The following is a 17,694-nucleotide window of genomic DNA, read 5'->3' on the forward strand; positions in this document are numbered from 1 at the left end:
TAAATTTAAAGCTAGAGTTGCGAATTTGGTATATACTATAATTACTATAGTAGTTATGATTCCTGAAAATTTGGTTGCGATAAGATAAAAATTGTGGAAGTTATTAAAGAAATACTTTTGTATGGGCAAAAACGCCTACTTACTAGGGGTCTGAGTTGCTTAGGCCGACAATCTGGTACATTGTGCCGTCTATGGTATATTTTGAATGGTGTACTATATCGATATACCAAATATACCATTTGGTATATTTTCAGAATTACGGTATATTTTGAAAATATTACCGCAATATTTTGCCCATATTAAAAATGGGTAGCGGGTATCTCACAGTCGAGCACACTCGACTGTAACTTTCTTACTTGTTTATATTTTATTTAGTACTAGTCGACCCAAAAATTTTCCGAATTTTGCATTTTTTCAATTTTCAAGTTTTTGCCGATTTTTATTTTTTTAATTTTTAAAATTTTTGCCGATTTTACATTTTTTTTAATTACCAAAATGTGCCGATTTTAAATTTTTTCAATTTCCAAAGTTTCTGCATTGTTTTCAATTTTCAAAATTTTTTAATTTCCAAATTTTGCCGATGTTTACTTTTTATTTAATTTTCAAAACTTTTCCCATTTTATCTTTTTTTCCAATTCACAAAATTTTGCCGATTTTTTAAATTTTTTAAATTTCCAAATTTTGCCGATTTTCCATTTTTTTCAATTTCCAAAATTTTACCGATTTTACAATTTTTTTAATTTCCAAAATGTTGCCGATTTTACGAATTTTTCAATTTCCGAAATTTTTACCGATTTTACATTTCTTTAATTTTCCAAAATTTTTTCGATTTTTAAAATTGTGCCGATTTTACAATTTTTTCCGCTAAAGTTGCTCGCTCACTCAACCATTCATTACTTTATTTTATTTATTTATTTTTATTTTATTTTATTTTTTCGATCGTCTTGCTTACGGCATTGCTGACTGTAAAATAAATGTAAATGTATAAATAGATAATATCGTAATATCGTGTATGATACGTTACGCTCACAGCCTACTTACTGTTATTCATTACTATAAGTGCAGCCACGTCGGTGAAGTAAAATTCGCGATGTCGAACGGAATAAAAAGTATCCTATAGCAGTCTCCTGGCTCTAAGCTATATATTCATTATATATATGTATTATTATATATTCATAGTAAAATGTATACGTTCTGACATGTACATATGTAATTACATGCATTACAATGAAAGACAATTAACAAACCCTAGTCAAGTATGGGCGACTGTAAGATCCTCGTCGTCAATAAAAGCAAAACATTGTGGTATTAACATTTGAATATACCAAATTTGTATTTGTACTACTAATATATTCCGAAATGCAAAAAGCTGCAAAAAAAGTTATATTTAAAGTCTTAGAGATCTAGTAGGTCTTCAAACGGACAGACTGACAGTCAGACATGGCTACACCGTCTTGGTCATCATGCAAGCCGTGCTCCGGTTTTCACTTTGTATTGTCGTTTTGGGGCCAAAATCGATATTTACATTTTCAGGTACTCCGGTTTTCACAAATTTGTAGTCATCGTTTTGATATTTCTTACTGCTGAAACAGCTGATTTGTGTTTTGTTCAGAAGTAAACACGAAAAAATGCCTTTCGCATTTTGGATTTCCTGCTTCGATAGAACTCACCTAAGGATGTTTTCATCCAGCATAGATAATTTATGAACTTCCTTCAAATAAATATATTTGCTTTTACTCTTTTCGCAAATCAAGATTTGAAACTTAAATATTAAAAAACAACAGTGGAAAGGCAATCAGCTGTTTCCCACAAAAATAGAGGATGCCACTTTTTAACCGATTTTATTCCGATTATTTCATCAACTTTTTATGAATGTTAGCATTTAAGTAATTTAATTAATCATATTAATTTAAAAACAAAGAATATTACCGCAATATGTTGTTTTTACTCAAAATGGGTAGCAGGTATCTCATAGTCAAGCACACAGCCGAGTGTGCTTTCTTACTTGTTTTAAAGAGACTAGAGGTTTTGATAAAATACTTTTTTTATTGTTATCACTTTTTGTTATTAAGTTAAATTCAGAGATGCACATGCCTTCAAAAATCAAATTCATATTTATTCTAATTTGAGTTTGGTTTGTCAAGGACATTTTATTTACTTTTATAATTTAAGTAGTTTTAAGAATTTGAGGAAGAATTTTTTCAAATTTTCAACTACCTCAACAGAAATAATTTTTTTAATATGTATTATATTTCACCGTGTATTTTGATTCGAAAAGAGAACTACTTTTAAAAAATGTCATAAAGATTTATTTTTATATATGTACATTTTTTATTTAAATCTGTAGGTTCAGGAACTGTCCAGTCCGCCAAGAGCAAGTACTGTGGTCAAGGATTGTGTGAAAGCTTGCCTCCGATCCACTTATCAATTTCTTTTCGAAAACTGTTACGAGCTTTACAATAGAGAGTTTCAGGTTTGTTTGTAATGCATATCATATATGTACATATATATCATACTTACATATATTCTTATGTATGAATTCTTTGCGCAGGTTGACCCGAATGAAGCTAAGCGCGATACCGATGACCATGGACCTAAATTAGACAGCGTGGACTTTTGGCATAAACTTATTGCACTTATTGTCTCAGTTATTGATGAAGACAAGAACAGTTATGGAACTGTACTCAATCAATTTCCTCAAGAATTAAACATTGGACAGGTAATTAAACCTGCAAACTGTTAACTGTGTTAACTTCTGCAGAAAATGAGATTTTTGTGCTTCCGAAGTATTGTACTTTAATGTACACAGTATTCCGCCCAATTTTAGGGATGTCGTCAATTACATTAAATATTAAAATTGTTATAACTTTTTAATTAGTAAAACCTAAATTTTATTTATATTCTTTATTTATTTACAATCTATCAAATATACTTAATTACATATAAACATACTTACATTTCAATAAACATATGCTCAAATTTATTAAGGATAGTTCACAAATTATGTAAATGTTAAATAAATGTAAATGTTTATGTAAATGTTAAAAATTCTATACTGCTAAACTTATTATCAAGTCACCAAATTCTTTAAAATATAAACATATTACACTAATGTGATCTTATAATAACAAATTACCTAATGTGTTTCGGCTGTTGCTGCTAATCACAAATATTTATTGGATCGGAGATGCCTCCTTCTCCCTGTTACATATTATACATATATTTTATGTACAAAGTTATCGTAATCGTAAAACGAATTCTTATTGTGTTTCGACCGAATGAATAATTTTGTTGCTATATTTGTTTGTTTTCTTGATCTATCTTTAGTTATCGGCTGCCACCATGTGGGGTCTGTTTGCAGTTGATATGAAGTATGCCCTTGAAGAGCACGAACAGCATCGGCTCTGCAAGTCATCAGCGTATATGAATTTACATTTTCGCGTCAAATGGCTATATAGTAACTATGTTAAAGAAGTACCACCCTATAAAGGAGCAGTTCCAGAGTACCCAGCATGGTTTGAACCATTTGTTATGCAATGGCTTAATGAAAATGATGACGTGTCGTTAGAGTACCTTCATGGTGCTTTTAATCGTGATAAAAGGATGGGGTAAGATTAACATTAACGTCAATATATTCCCAACTTATTAAATCCAATTTTCTCATTTTATTTAATTTTTTAATCTTACGTTTAATAAACGCAGTTTCAAAAAGCAGCGAACATGCTTTGTTTTCAAATTCGGTTGTTGACGTTTTCACTCAATTGACTCAGTGTTTTGACGTTGTTAGTAAGCTTGAGTGCCCAGATCCAGAAATTTGGAAACGTTACATGAGACGTTTTGCCAAAACCATTGTAAAAGTCCTAATTGCCTATGCTGATATAGTAAAATGGAGTTTCCTGAGCACATGAGAGACGAACGAATTGTAAGTACATATTCGCATAATCTATTAAATCACGTAATATTAAATAAATGTTATATTATTTAATGAGCACTACTGCTCTGGCTTTTACATTCACGTTCACGAAAAGGAAAAAAGGGTGCTCCGTTTTCACTTTCAATAGTTTCTTTCGATTGGCAAATCGAGCAAGCTTGTCTTTTAAAATAAAAGCAAATGACTTTCTACATCTAATGCGATTTTTTCAAAAGAAAATAAGAGTTTACTTATTGGTTTATTGACTTTAATTTTAAACCGCTAGAAGGTCAATTAGCTGCCGTACTTTTAGTAGAATGAAAAACAAGCCAAAAAATCCTTATAATAACAATAATTAAATATATCTATCTACCTTATGTTTAATTTAATTACTTCAAATAAAATAAAAATTTTTCCTAGTTTAAAATGTGTTTCAATCGCATTTTGGTATAAAATGCATTGATCGACGAGAATTCATATATTGAAACAAATAAATTTACCTTAACTTTTAATAACCATGCAACCATGCCTGTTCTACGTATATACTTAGAAAAATAATAATCAGTAGTAGTTCCAATATAATAGATTAAACTCGCTAGCATTGCAATAAATACAAATTTCAATGTACTACTTAGGGTAAAAGTGCTACTACTATTGCAATTTCAGCCTTTTCTAGACATATAGTTCTTTTCGATCTGTTCAGAAAAAATTTTGAACTTTTATTAACTCAGATGTGGTCAAGTCCAAGGTTGTCCTGGAGAGCAGAACAGCAGTAGAGTCGGTGAACGCATCTGCAGTCGTCCGCAGCTATTGGATCCCAAGTCATCAGGGCGTCGAGAGGCAATAATATTGCAGACACCCTTGCAAAGGAGTGGGAGGGCACGATGTCAGCAAAATGAGTAATGGGCCAATATCCCTGAGATCTCTAGTCAGAAAAATTAAAGCATTAAAGCAATTAAAGCTCCACGCTTCAGTTAGACGTGAGCTGGCGCAATACCATCTCGTGCAAAATGCAAGGCTAATGTGTGATTAAAGAAACACTAGTTTTACCAAATGGTCATGCAGGAAATGTAACGAGTCCGGAGTTACGGAAACACTTGAGCATCTTCTATGTAGATATCCACCCAGGATGCTGCTGGCTTTTGTCAAAAATGCATCCATACTGTACGACTTCTGAGACGAAGATAGTACCTTATAAATCAAGTTTTTCAGCGCTACTTTATATAAAAAACGCCTACGGAATTTCGTTCCCAGCGCAAAAAGGGTATCGATAGGCTTAAAATATTTTTAATGAGGCCTCAAAAATTATATGGAGTTTCGCGGAAAAATTTTCCGCATTTAGGAACAGCGCTTTATCTGTGAATAGCGCAAAAACTACCAAATATTTTGAAACGAAGAATAGATTTTGAAATCATCATTTAAAAGACATGGGGTATATCTAAGTTTCGTAATTACTAATCAAAGCAATGTTGTCAAATGAACAATATAAACAAAATTGGATTCATAGCTAAAATTTTCAGCCCTTATCCAAAAGATGAATATCAATCGTACTGCAAGTACTGTATTAATTCAAAAATATATTACCTTCGATTACCTAATGCCAACCTGTCAATGCAAATAAAAAAATTTTTGCATAGACATATACGTTCTCGGTAGCAATGTAGAAGCATTTTTATACCCGCTACCCATAGGGTAGAAGGGTATTATAACTTTGTGCCGACAGGAAATGTATGTAGCAGGCAGAAGGAGCCATCTCCGACCCTATAAAGTATATATATTCTTGATCAGCGGTAACAGCCGAGACGATCCGTCTGTCCGTCCGTTCGTATGAACACCTATGTAGATCTCAGAGACTATAAGAGATAGAGCTATAATTTTTCGACAGCATTTGTTATGTTTGCACGCAGATCATGTTTGTTGCCAATTTTAGCCACGCCGACTTCCGCCCCCGCAAATAAAAAATCGAATAACAATCACATTTTAAAACTAGAGATTCGAGTTCTGGTGTGTACAATAATAACAATAGTATTTATGTATTTATTTATTCCTAAAGATTTGGTTGCGATCAGATAAAATTTGTGGAAGTTATTAAAGAAATGCTTTTGTATGGGAAAAACGCCTACTTACTAGGAGTCTTAGTTGCTTTATCCGACAATCTGGTATATTGTGACGTCTATGGTATATTTTGAATGTGGTACCATATAGATATATAAAATATACCATTTGGTATATTTTAGTATTTTTAAGTATTTTCGGTATATTTTGAAAATAATACCGCAATATTTTGCCCTTATTAAAAATGGGTAGCGGGTATCTCGCAGTCGAGCACACTCGACTGTAACTTTCTTACTTGTTATTTTTAGAAAGTTCCGTTAGATTTCTAGAAAAATCCGGTTTGCAATTAGATAATTTGTTTATCAAGCGTGCGCCGGTAGCCTTTTAGTTGGTCATCGTGTTGCTATCGGAACGTTTTACTTCTTACTGATGAAACAGCTGATTTGTGCTTTGGTCAGAAGTAAACAACGCGAAAAATGCCTTTCGTATATCCAGTTTCCTGCGTGGAAACATAAAGATGATTTTACACTGCATAGACGATATATGCTTCCCACTGAAAGCAATATATTTGCCTTTAGATTTCTTCGCAAATATAGATTTGAAACTTACATTTAAAAATAACAGTTGAACTGTAATCAGTTATTTTCCACAAAAAAAGGGGATGCAAACTTTTTAACCGATTTCATTCCGGTGATTTCAACAACTTTTTATGCAATTTTAGCTTAATTAAATTTAAGCAAATTAATTTTAAAAACATATTTTACCTGTAACCCTTAACAAATTTAATGCCATCCGTCTCATTATACAAGTATTTTTGACTTTTTCATTTCATTAAAAGTATGGCAGCTTAGGCCACAAACTTTTAACGATTGGCCTTGTGATTTGTTGATGGTCATGGCAAATGCAAGACGTACTGATATTTAATTCTTTTTAATTCAAACGGCATATCGGTTGGGATTATCGGGATCCTTGAAATAAGAACTTCCTCACCCTGAAATTTTCCTATCATTATCGTAGCGTAAATCACATTGTTCATCAATTTTCTAACCACCAAGCATGATTACTACGGAGCCAACCTTTATGCGTAAATTATGCGGTGGTAAGCCAGGCACATCCAAAGAGTTTAAAAATTCAATTGGATAGTTGGTGGCTTCATCTTCATTTGTGATGCAGTCAATTGTTCCAATGATCTTATTTTGAATTATGTAATTCATCTTTATTCGTAGCCGCTAAAATTACTCGGTCACTCAACCATTCATTATTTTATTTATTTATTTTTTTTTTTCATTATTTAAGATTTGATCGTCTTGCTCGCGGCATTGCTGACTGTAAAATAAATGTAAATGTATAAATACATAATATCGAACGTAAATGTATTATGTATTATTATAAGTGCAGCCATTTGGGTGGAGTATAATTCGCGCTGTCGAACGGGATAAAAAGTATCCTATGTCCGTCTCCTGGCTCTAAGTTACCTCCTTACCAATTTTCACTCAAATTTGTTGTATGTATTGAAATAATAGAGTGGTTATACAACTATTACAACTATTTGGGGTACTCCGAAGGCAATAACCATTTCCCTTAATGGGATAATTATATCTTTTAGATTTTTGACTTGAGCGCACTTCGAAAATTTCGCTAAGCCAGTTAAAATGTGAGTCTTTTCGGTAATATCAATGCTAATGTCATTCATTTGTCTATTAAGGAATGGGAGATACTCGAATGGCTCATTTGGCTTTTCATACTATTCTGTTCTCTGTCTGAAGCAAAATCTCTACTCTTCCTTGCGCAAATCTGTGGTGGAATCGTAATTCTTCTCTGTTTTGTCAGAGTACGGAATTCTTCTTAGAATAACGACTTTTTTAATTTAATGATACCTGCCTGATACTTTTGTCGATATTCTGCCAGATTTTCCTGTAAGGAGTGTAAGTGCTTATAAATCTTCGTTAGTATCCGTATAAGGCGAACAGTTCTCAAAGTACCTTTAGAGTATAGATATATGTATATAAATTGGTATTTATGCCATAATCAAAGATTGTCCGGATTATTATAGTTTTGACGGATCATGCTGGTAACTATTTTATTCGAACTTGTTTGACGTTAAGTTGTTTTATGGTATCATTTTCTAGGATATCGTGAAAAGTTTTAAAGTCGACAGAAGGTAGGTTTGCTTTACCTGTTCGCCATTATTAATATGGAACTGTCCTTGGATTTTTAGACGTAGTCCGGACATCGGAGATGAGAGTTTATCCATGAACTGATTAGTTCGTGGTTGGTTAATATAATTGACAATTGAATGGATCCTTTGGGATAAGTGCATTCGCTCCGTTCGTGTTCTGACACCCAAAAACATTTATTTTTTGTATTCACTTAGAACTCACCAACTGAACACAGTTTTTTATTCAGAAAAATTAATTATATATCTGCAAGTAAGAAAGTTAAGGTCTAGCTATACCGCCTACCACTTTCAATAAGTGAACACTGTTCGATATTAAGATAAGACACTGCAACCTATAAAATTATTTTTAGAAAGATTATTAGATATTTATCACAACCATATATTCAGAAAGGCTGTTGTTATTATTGAATGTACCAAAAATTGTGCTGGCTATGTGACGATTATGTGGGCGGATTATAAGACTTCCCTAAAAATTGTAGCGTTTTCTATTACAGTCCGAGATCTAGGTTTTCATATACATGGAGAGACTAGCATGGTTATATCGACTCGGCCTATGACGTTTATGTATTTTTACATATAAATTTATCTGTAACACAATGTTATAATACCCTTATACCCAATGGGTAGCGGGTGTACAATGTTTAACTAAATATAATGTAGTGATTAAATTAATTATTTATTTATATATGATTAAGTAATTAACTTAACTTTTTATAATTTATAATAGGCCTGCATATTAATGAACAACATTCAACAGTTAAGAGTTCAATTAGAAAAAATGTTTGAGTCAATGGGCGGTGATAAGTTAGAAGAGGATGCCGCTAACATTCTTAAAGAACTGCAACAGAACTTAAATTTGGCACTTGACGAATTAGCTTCGCAATTTGCAATAAGGTAAGATACATTTCTTATTTTTGTCATTTTATTTTTCACTAGTATATAAAATAAAAATTATAAAGGATCTCAATAATAATAACCCATATTATACAAAATTCTATTTTAATCACAAAATAAAAATTATGTTTAATATTTATTAATTCGATAAAAAAAATGACTTTTGGAAGTTGTTGAGGTCATTCGCATTCAAAAAAATATTAAAAATATTAAGCCGATAATTTTTAATTTAAATTTGAGCTTAGCCGCATAGCAAAACTTTATTTATATTAAATTATATGTGAACATATTTGAAAAACACAAATTTTAAATATTTCCTCATAACGATTATAAGAAGAGTATATATCCCATACTAGCATAAAAAGCATATAAAGCAATATAAATGTTCCAAAACTAAATTGCGTAAAGACGATCTTGAAAAGATAGAAAAAGGGTAAATCTAGGGAAACGCTGCGTTATTTCTAACACCAATATTTATTAAATTATGTATTTAACATTAATTGCTTTATTAATAGAGCACTTCATTTAAAATATACCATGGAGTACTAGACCTACCAAATTATCAGCTAAAGCAGCTGAGACCATATTAAATATTTGTATATTTTTGCCATGCAAACGTATTTACAAAATAAAAACGTCTCCAATCGTCATATGGTTGCATATTTCTGTAATTTTCTGCTATACAAAAGTATTTCTTAAATAAATGTATATTATTGTTATCTGATTGCATACAAATTTGCAGGAATCAAAAATACAATTTGTAGGGTGGAAGTGAAAGAAATTGAAAACAAACTGAAGGTCTCTAATAAGAACGCTAACACTTTTAATGTATATACTTTTAGCTTGGAGCCACGCATAACCCAGTCGGTTCGAGAACTGGGTGACATGTTGCTATCAATTAAGGGGGTGGCGGTAATATCGCTCCCGGAAATCAGGCGGCACAAAGGAATGCTGTTGCCGTCGAGGCAGATGATGTGCTTCGACCACTAATGGATCTTCTTGATGGGTCGTTAACATTGTATGCCCAGTCCTGTGAAAAGACGGTGCTTAAACGTTTACTGAAAGAACTATGGAAGATAGTTATGCGAATTTTGGAAAAGACAATTGTACTACCCCCAATGACTGACAAAACTGTAAGTTTTAATAATTTAAAATATAAAGATCTAAAACGAGGAAATTTATGTGTAAACGATACTTAATAATCCTACAGTTTAATTGACTGGAGAACCCAGATGCCGTTCGGGTAGGGTAATGTCTCCTAAGCGAGGCCTTCGAATGAATTGATTTCTGCTACTGAGAAGCGCGAGATAGTCCAAGGTTTTTCAGATTTACAGCCAGCTGTAAGCATCTCGACCTAAATACCATCTCCACGTAAAAACACATTAATGACGGACAACTGGGTCTTCAACCCATCTCTGTAGATTGATAATATGTTCAATCCGAATGAACACAACCAGTTCTGTCCTATGTGGGTTTGGCCAAAACTGTTACGTTCTCTCCATCATAGAGCTAAAAGTCACTAATTGCCGATCACCAAGTGATAAGGACCACATCGTCTGTCCCCTACAAACATTATTTTCATTATTTAGAATAAGATTTCACTAAGGGGTAGTAACCACTTTTATTCCCATTTTTCGACTTAAGTGAGCGCAAGTGGGCGTGTCGAAAATCTATATAGACATAAGAGGATTTTAATAATACCAAAACATTTAAAAATTTTAAATTTTTTTAGTTGACTACCAGCGACTAAAGTATTCTTATTTATTTCTATTAATATTTAATATTTATAATTATCTAATAGATGATGTTCAAACACTTGACCGACAATGCAAAAATTTGGCATCAAATGCGAAAATTGAAGATATGGGCCGACTATTTAAATCGCATATGGCTGGAAAACCAGACGTAAAGAGTGCCCTCAGTGGTGTTATGGATATTTCAAAAGAAGTTGAAAAGAATTTATCTCCAAAACAGTGTGCTGTTCTTGATGTTGCTTTAGACACCATAAAACAATACTTCCATGCTGGGGGCAATGGACTGAAAAAGACGTTTCTTGAAAAGTCATCAGAGCTGCAAAGCTTACGATATGCACTTAGCTTGTATACTCAAATGACAGATACGTTAATTAAAACATTCATTTCAAGCCAGGTGAATGAAGGTAAGCACAATTAAAAATAATAACTGTGTCAACTGCAATCTTCACAGCTAAGGTATACTTTTTATATCAAAAATATAGTTGATCCTGAAAACGCAGATGAAAGTGTTGGTGAAATTTCAGTACAAATCGACCTATTTTCTCATCCTGGCACCGGCGAACATAAAGTGAACGTTAAAGGTATATTTACAAATTTTCAATATCAACTAAGTTAACCAATAAAGAAACCCTGATAAGAGATGGTCCCTGTCTGCTGGATTTGGTTACGTAGCAAGAGGCCAACTCAAACGCAAAATTAATGAACAAACCCTAGTCCTGAGAGCTTGAAGAAATTTAGAAATACAAACAAATATAATAGATAATTTTTTCAGACTTACAAATTTATTTTTACAAAAGCGATTTGTTTGTTCGGCTAATTCACTACAAAACAGAAAAAGCACCAAACGTTGTGAGAAGCTCGATAATTATTAAGTGTTTATTGCTGCGGACACTTGAGTACCGAAATGTTATTAGAGCTAATAGTCTGAAATAAGTGTAGAAGCTAAATTATACATTAATTAGATGTACCATAATACCTTTATCTTCATAAAACTATCAAATTGCTATATATAAATCAGTTTTAAAAATCTAAATATATAGTATGTAGGTTTTCATACCGATGATAGACAGACGAAGCTTGCCACTAGAATATGAAGGCTCGTAATTTGAGTTTGAATATTGAAACAGACCTGCATTTTTATTTAAATATTTTTATTAATATGTTGAAGTATATGTTGAAATATACCCTATTTAGTATATTTGTGAAGTTATATATTAGAAATATACCATAGATGACAAAATATATGAGATTTTCAGTCAAAGCAGCTAATACCTTATTGCAGCGGTCTGTGCCAAAACTTTAGGTTGAGCTGCAGCACACTCATTAAAGGTTTGCATACTCGCGGGGCGCCCGTCTGCATGGACGGTTCCTCCCCACCTCCTCCGTCAAGTTGAGGTGCAGGGTGGCGTCAGTCAAGCTCTCTAGCCCGAGATCTGCCTCTACCTCCCCTGACCTCAGCGTGTGGGTGTCCTTGTCGTTCGGATGAGGCGAAGGTATCGGAATGGCAAGGTTCTACTTTTTAAGCAGCTGAAGCACCTGCTCTCCATCCTGACAAACAGTGCGTCGACCAGCTTGCTATGGGTCAACCGCCACTCCTCTGCAGACATTTTCCCTCTGTCTATGAGAGTAACGGCGAGATGCCGCCTGTCAGTTTCTGCTCTCTGTCTTTGTCTGCTCGATTCCGTTTGACTGGAGCCAGGTGCTCGCAGCCTCTTGCTCACTGGGGCCCCTTGCTTGGTACTCTCAGCGGACCGTGGCGTTTGCTTGCCGTGGTCTCCACCTTCTTGTTGGCAGGGCCGGTAGAACCGGCCTGCACCTTATTGCCTTTGGGAGGGGCTTATTCGGTTTTCACACATCCACGTGTTCACGCAGGCAAGACTCTCCTTATCCTTGACAGACAAGTTAGCTATGCCACTGAGCCTTGCGTGAATGCGGGTCGTCGCCTTATTGGTGCTATCGATAGGCCGAGGTGACTGAAGAAGACCACGTTCCTCCTCCACCGTAGAGATTTACGCAGCGCTCTCTTAGTCCGAGTAGGTTAAGACAACGGCACCCACGCGCATCAACCTCATGTTGTTCCTTGTGGCAGTATTGTTGCAACTGATTTGGCCTGCACCCACCGTATCCCCATGCGCGCCGGTGGTAGCAGTCACGCGTTCCACCGATGTTTGGTCGGTGACCAAACGACATCCCAGCCCTAGTTGAATTTTTTATATTCTCCATTCCGAGGCTGATTTTATTCATGGGAGCCCCATAGCATTTTCAGTCTGACCGCCAGACACCTCGTCGTATGGATTCTGCTTCTTATCCTCAGACAGCCAAATGCCGGAAAGACAAGGAGCAGAACCCTCAGCTAAAATCGGCAGTACCCTCGAAGAGGGTTCAGTAGAGGATTTTTGCTAGTTATACTCATCACTTTCTTCTAGGTAGTTCTTGATACTCTCCTTTCTATTGTCTATGTTTCCCCGATGAGTGGCAAATCTCTGCTGCGTCACTGAATACCTCAAAAGTTTGCTGATGCTCTTCATGTTACTTCTTAAGATGGTTGCCGTTTTTATTGCTGTAAGCCGTCACTGCTTTTGGCTGCTGGTACTTTTGTATATTCTTCGCCTTAGCTGCTGTTTTTTGTTTACCCGCCTTAGCTATGATGTTGGTACGCCTGTTGTGCTCTTGAATTCGCCAGTCTGCTGATGCAAATTCACTATACTTACCGATGTAGCGCCTCGGAAACGCTACACTACTTCCGATGTAAGGATGATATTTTATAATCTGCTGGTCTTACCACTTGTGGGGATCATGACAGTTATTTATACCCGCTACCCATTGGGTAGAACTTTGTGCCGACAGGAAATGTATGTAACAGGTAGAAGGAAGCATCTCCGACCCTATAAAATATATATATTCTTGATCAGCGTCAACAGCCGAGACGATCTAGCCATGTCCGTCTGTGTGTCTGTCCGTCTGTCCGTATGAACAACTAGATCTCAGAGACTATAAGAGATAGAACTATAATTTTTTTCGACAGCATTTGTTATGTTTGCACGTAGATCAAGTTTGCTTCAAATTTTTGCCACACCCACTTCCGCCCCCGCAAACCAAAAATCGATAAACAAGCGTAATTTTAAAGCTAGAGCTGCGATATATACAATAATAACTATAGTAGTTCTGATTCCTGAAAATTTGGTTGCGAGCAGATAAAAATTGTCGAAGTTACTAAAGAAATACTTTTGTATGGGCAAAAACGCCTACTTACTAGGAGTCTTAGTTGCTTTGGTTGACAATCTGGTATATTGTGCCGTCTATGGTAAATTTTGAATGCGCTACTATATCGATATACCACATATACCATTTGGTATACTTTTAGTATTTTTGTAGTATCTTTGGTATATTTTGGGAATAATACCGCAAAATATATTGCTTTTATGTAAAATGGGTAGCAGGTATCTCACAGTCGAGTACACTCGACTTTGGTTTGTTACTTGTTTTATTTTGGTAGAATATAAGGTGTATAGAAGTGAGTGCTCGAAGAACCAAAATAAATGGACACAACGACTCAGGAGAATTTTATCTGAGACCTCACGTTCCTTCATAGTTTACAGCCCTTTCTATTTTGCTATTCAATGTGTCGCAGCACATGAGCACTTGACTCTTAGGATGTCAAATGCATCTTTGATAATTGAATGTATATATGTGATTACCTTCAATATTTTCCTTATATAATACTTATGGGTTAAGCATTTTGTCATCCTATATTTGAGTGGATTTAATGAAATATTAAAGTCCCCAAATTTTAAGATATATTTTGAGGCTAACACTAACACTGTAGAATCTTCAAGTTTATGCTTGAACACCCGCTATTTTTGTATAGTCCTAAAAAAGAATGAGGAAACGGTATGCCCAGGTACAATCGCGTATAATTTAGTTTTGATAGATTCATATTGATTTATAGATTTTTGTTATGGTGTAATGTTAGACTGAACAGACAGATAAGCAAGCCGCATACAATTATAAATAAATCATAAATTAAAGAAGTCAAAATTCCGGAAGAAAACGAGGACGCAACCGCCCATTTATGTTACCTATATTTACTATTTAATATTGGTGGCTTTAGTAAATAAACAAAAACAAAAATTACATAGCACTACTGTTCTCTATTTAAATTTTTACTCAAATTTATTTTAGTTGTGGCTGCTAATGACTTAAAGTGGCAAATACCGTCCGGAATGTTTAGACCATTTGTGGAAATAAATCTCATTGGACCGCACCTTCAAGATAAAAGAGAAAATTTGCAACCAAATCAAAGTCAAATAACTGGTCTCCTAAGTATAACGAATCATTTAGCTTGTAAGTATATTGTGATCTTATAATATAGATATGGACAATTTATAGAGTAATTTTAATTTAGTGCTATTGGCAATGAAGAGCAGCTTGATTTCTTTGAACTTCACATTTGCGTTAAGGACTATTGTTTTGCGCGTGAAGATCGGCTTGTGGGAGTTGCTGTGATACCTTTAAAGGATATTTCTGAAAAGGTTTTATACTATAGCATAAATTAATTTGCATTTCATAAATATGTATTCTTTTTTATTTAGGGATCAGTGGCTTGTTGGTTGCCCTTACAAAGACGCATTGAAATGGATGAAACTGGTTGGACAATATTAAGAATATTATCACAACGCAATAATGATGAAGTGGCCAAGGAATTTGTTAAACTTAAATCTGAAATTCGACAAGAGCCCACAATGGGCACATAAGCATTCGTATGTCAATGCAATCCAAAAGCGAAACCCTAATGAAATACAAGGGTATTCATATTATCACCAATATTTTAAACATTCACATACAAATAGTTTATTGAACTTGAAATACATAAATAAAAACATACATCTAAATATAATCTGTGCATAGTGATATTATTTATCATTCTTGGTTATATAAATGGCTCAATCCAAATATCAATTGTATGGCAAAAATCTCACACAAGCAAATCTCTCTAACAAAATAAACATGTAAACATTTTGTAAACCTCAATCTTTAAAACATTCATTCATTTGTATACAATTTTTCTGATACTAAAATCATTTGCACATATTTCTAATTTTGTAAATAACTAATTGTATAAATATAATTTATGTCCCAACAATTTGTTAAATATATTTAATAATACTTATGCTCCTGTGAATATTAATTTTAGAAGGGATGAGATGTTATGCTTCATTTGTGATAGAAACCATGTGTTATCTTAACTTTAAACTTGGCAGGATTGGCAGGAATTTCACCCTTGGTTTAAATATAACCGCTTGATGACGATGAAGTGGAGGGCGTCAATGTTTCGACCTGTGGATCCGATTTGAAGATGACCTTCCTGCTCATGAGTGACATAGTGGAGCGTCGGCTGTTGACGCTGATGAAGAATATATATAAATTAACAATATATTATATATAAATTATAAAATACGTCTCTTTATTTACTGAATCCACTTAGAATTCTTAAAAAATTTACACTAAGTTAAGTTGTCGCTGTTGCCGTTGACGTTGTTTTCGTCGACACGTCTAAAAGTTCACTGGCTACGCACAGACCTATGGTTTTTGAAATGTTTGGTCTTACGTTATACTTTATGGCGTCAGATATACTCCTTATGCGTGTTACAAACATTTCCTGTAGACCAAATGTCTACCGAACCGTTTTGAAAATGGGGATTGGATGAGATTAGAGCATAATTAGCACCAACTTTTCAGAACTATAAATACCTATTTTTATTGCGAAAATAATACAATAAATTAAAATGGATATTAATTCTTAATCGAACAAGGCTGAATTTCCAATTTGTTATCAATTTCAATTTTAACTTGAATATGAATTAACAAAACTTTTAGTTTGTTTTAAAAAAAGCGATTTGCTTTTATTCAGCTACAAAATGGAACCAACTTTTAACAATTCTAAGTCTTAAAATGAAAACTTGCTGCCGCTACTGCTGCTGCCGTCGATCCCACGTTGGTGCTGGTTGCGCAAGTGTCCCATGATCGATGTTATGCTGACCCAGGGCATGTGGCGGATGTTCTGCAGACTTTGCAGAGCTTGCAGAATTGGCTGAGTACATTTCGCGTGTCGATGCACTTAGCCACATTCTAATGTGTCAACATTGTTGTTAACTTATGTATATATACAGACTATATACAGACTATACAGAAGACTGAGTCAGTATAAAATCTAAATTGATTCGATTTAGATGTTTCTTTATTAACTTAACGACATAAGATGTTCCACAAGTGAACTCAATAAAAGTTTTAGGGCCAAACATTAAGTTATCTTGCGGATCGTATTATGAAAAATTACTTCTTAGTTATGCAATTAACTTTATTTTATTGTGGAGGAATGAACTTTATGTGTGCTACCCTTTAGGTTGTAGTGTGAAAACCAGTCACCGTCATAAAATGTATCTACCAACAAGTACGGCGGTACAAGTAGTCAAGGAGACTTGGCGACATATTGCCGATATATGTATTCCTAAAACTGCTTTGCAAGCGCATTTCCTACTGAGTGTTTGTAATCGGCGTTTAGCTTTTATGGATGGGAATTTCGCCGTTAGGCACGCCAAACATAGTAATGCAGGTGCAAATATCGAATGTTAGCCCAACCAGAGGCAAAGTATTGTGCACAGTATTATAGAGATTTGAACGTGTGCGCAGAGCACAAATGTACGTAAGAATATAAAAAACATAATGAAATGTACAAAATTAAATAAAGAAAGAAAAGATTTCAGCACATTTTGACCCACTACGAATTTTTGTTTTCGAGTAGTGGCTCGAAGTACGAGGGCCAACATAAGGGCAAAAATGCTACTATCCCAAATTTTCAAACACAAATACTGCATAGAACAAACATATTTTAAATCCACACT

The 17,694-nt window shown here is 34.2% G+C and overlaps 1 protein-coding gene across 1 annotated transcript in view; it reads left to right on the plus strand.

Annotated features, from left to right (window-relative positions):
* The window catches only part of LOC133847015 (protein unc-13 homolog B), a 70,495-nt gene extending 54,533 nt beyond the window's left edge, over window positions 1–15,962 (plus strand). The window contains 15 exon segments of the mRNA XM_062281716.1: window positions 2,348–2,473; window positions 2,552–2,719; window positions 3,328–3,610; window positions 3,703–3,879; window positions 3,882–3,922; window positions 8,872–9,038; window positions 9,881–9,962; window positions 9,965–10,171; window positions 10,840–10,864; window positions 10,867–11,196; window positions 11,275–11,373; window positions 14,975–15,064; window positions 15,067–15,136; window positions 15,198–15,324; window positions 15,385–15,962. Of these exon segments, the coding sequence (XP_062137700.1) occupies window positions 2,348–2,473; window positions 2,552–2,719; window positions 3,328–3,610; window positions 3,703–3,879; window positions 3,882–3,922; window positions 8,872–9,038; window positions 9,881–9,962; window positions 9,965–10,171; window positions 10,840–10,864; window positions 10,867–11,196; window positions 11,275–11,373; window positions 14,975–15,064; window positions 15,067–15,136; window positions 15,198–15,324; window positions 15,385–15,546 (2,154 nt within the window). The 3' untranslated portion in view covers window positions 15,547–15,962.
* The last annotated feature ends 1,732 nt before the right edge of the window (window positions 15,963–17,694 follow it).

The sequence above is a fragment of the Drosophila sulfurigaster genome, chromosome 4, assembly GCF_023558435.1.
Source record: "Drosophila sulfurigaster albostrigata strain 15112-1811.04 chromosome 4, ASM2355843v2, whole genome shotgun sequence".
NCBI classification, from domain to species: Eukaryota; Metazoa; Arthropoda; class Insecta; order Diptera; family Drosophilidae; genus Drosophila; species Drosophila sulfurigaster.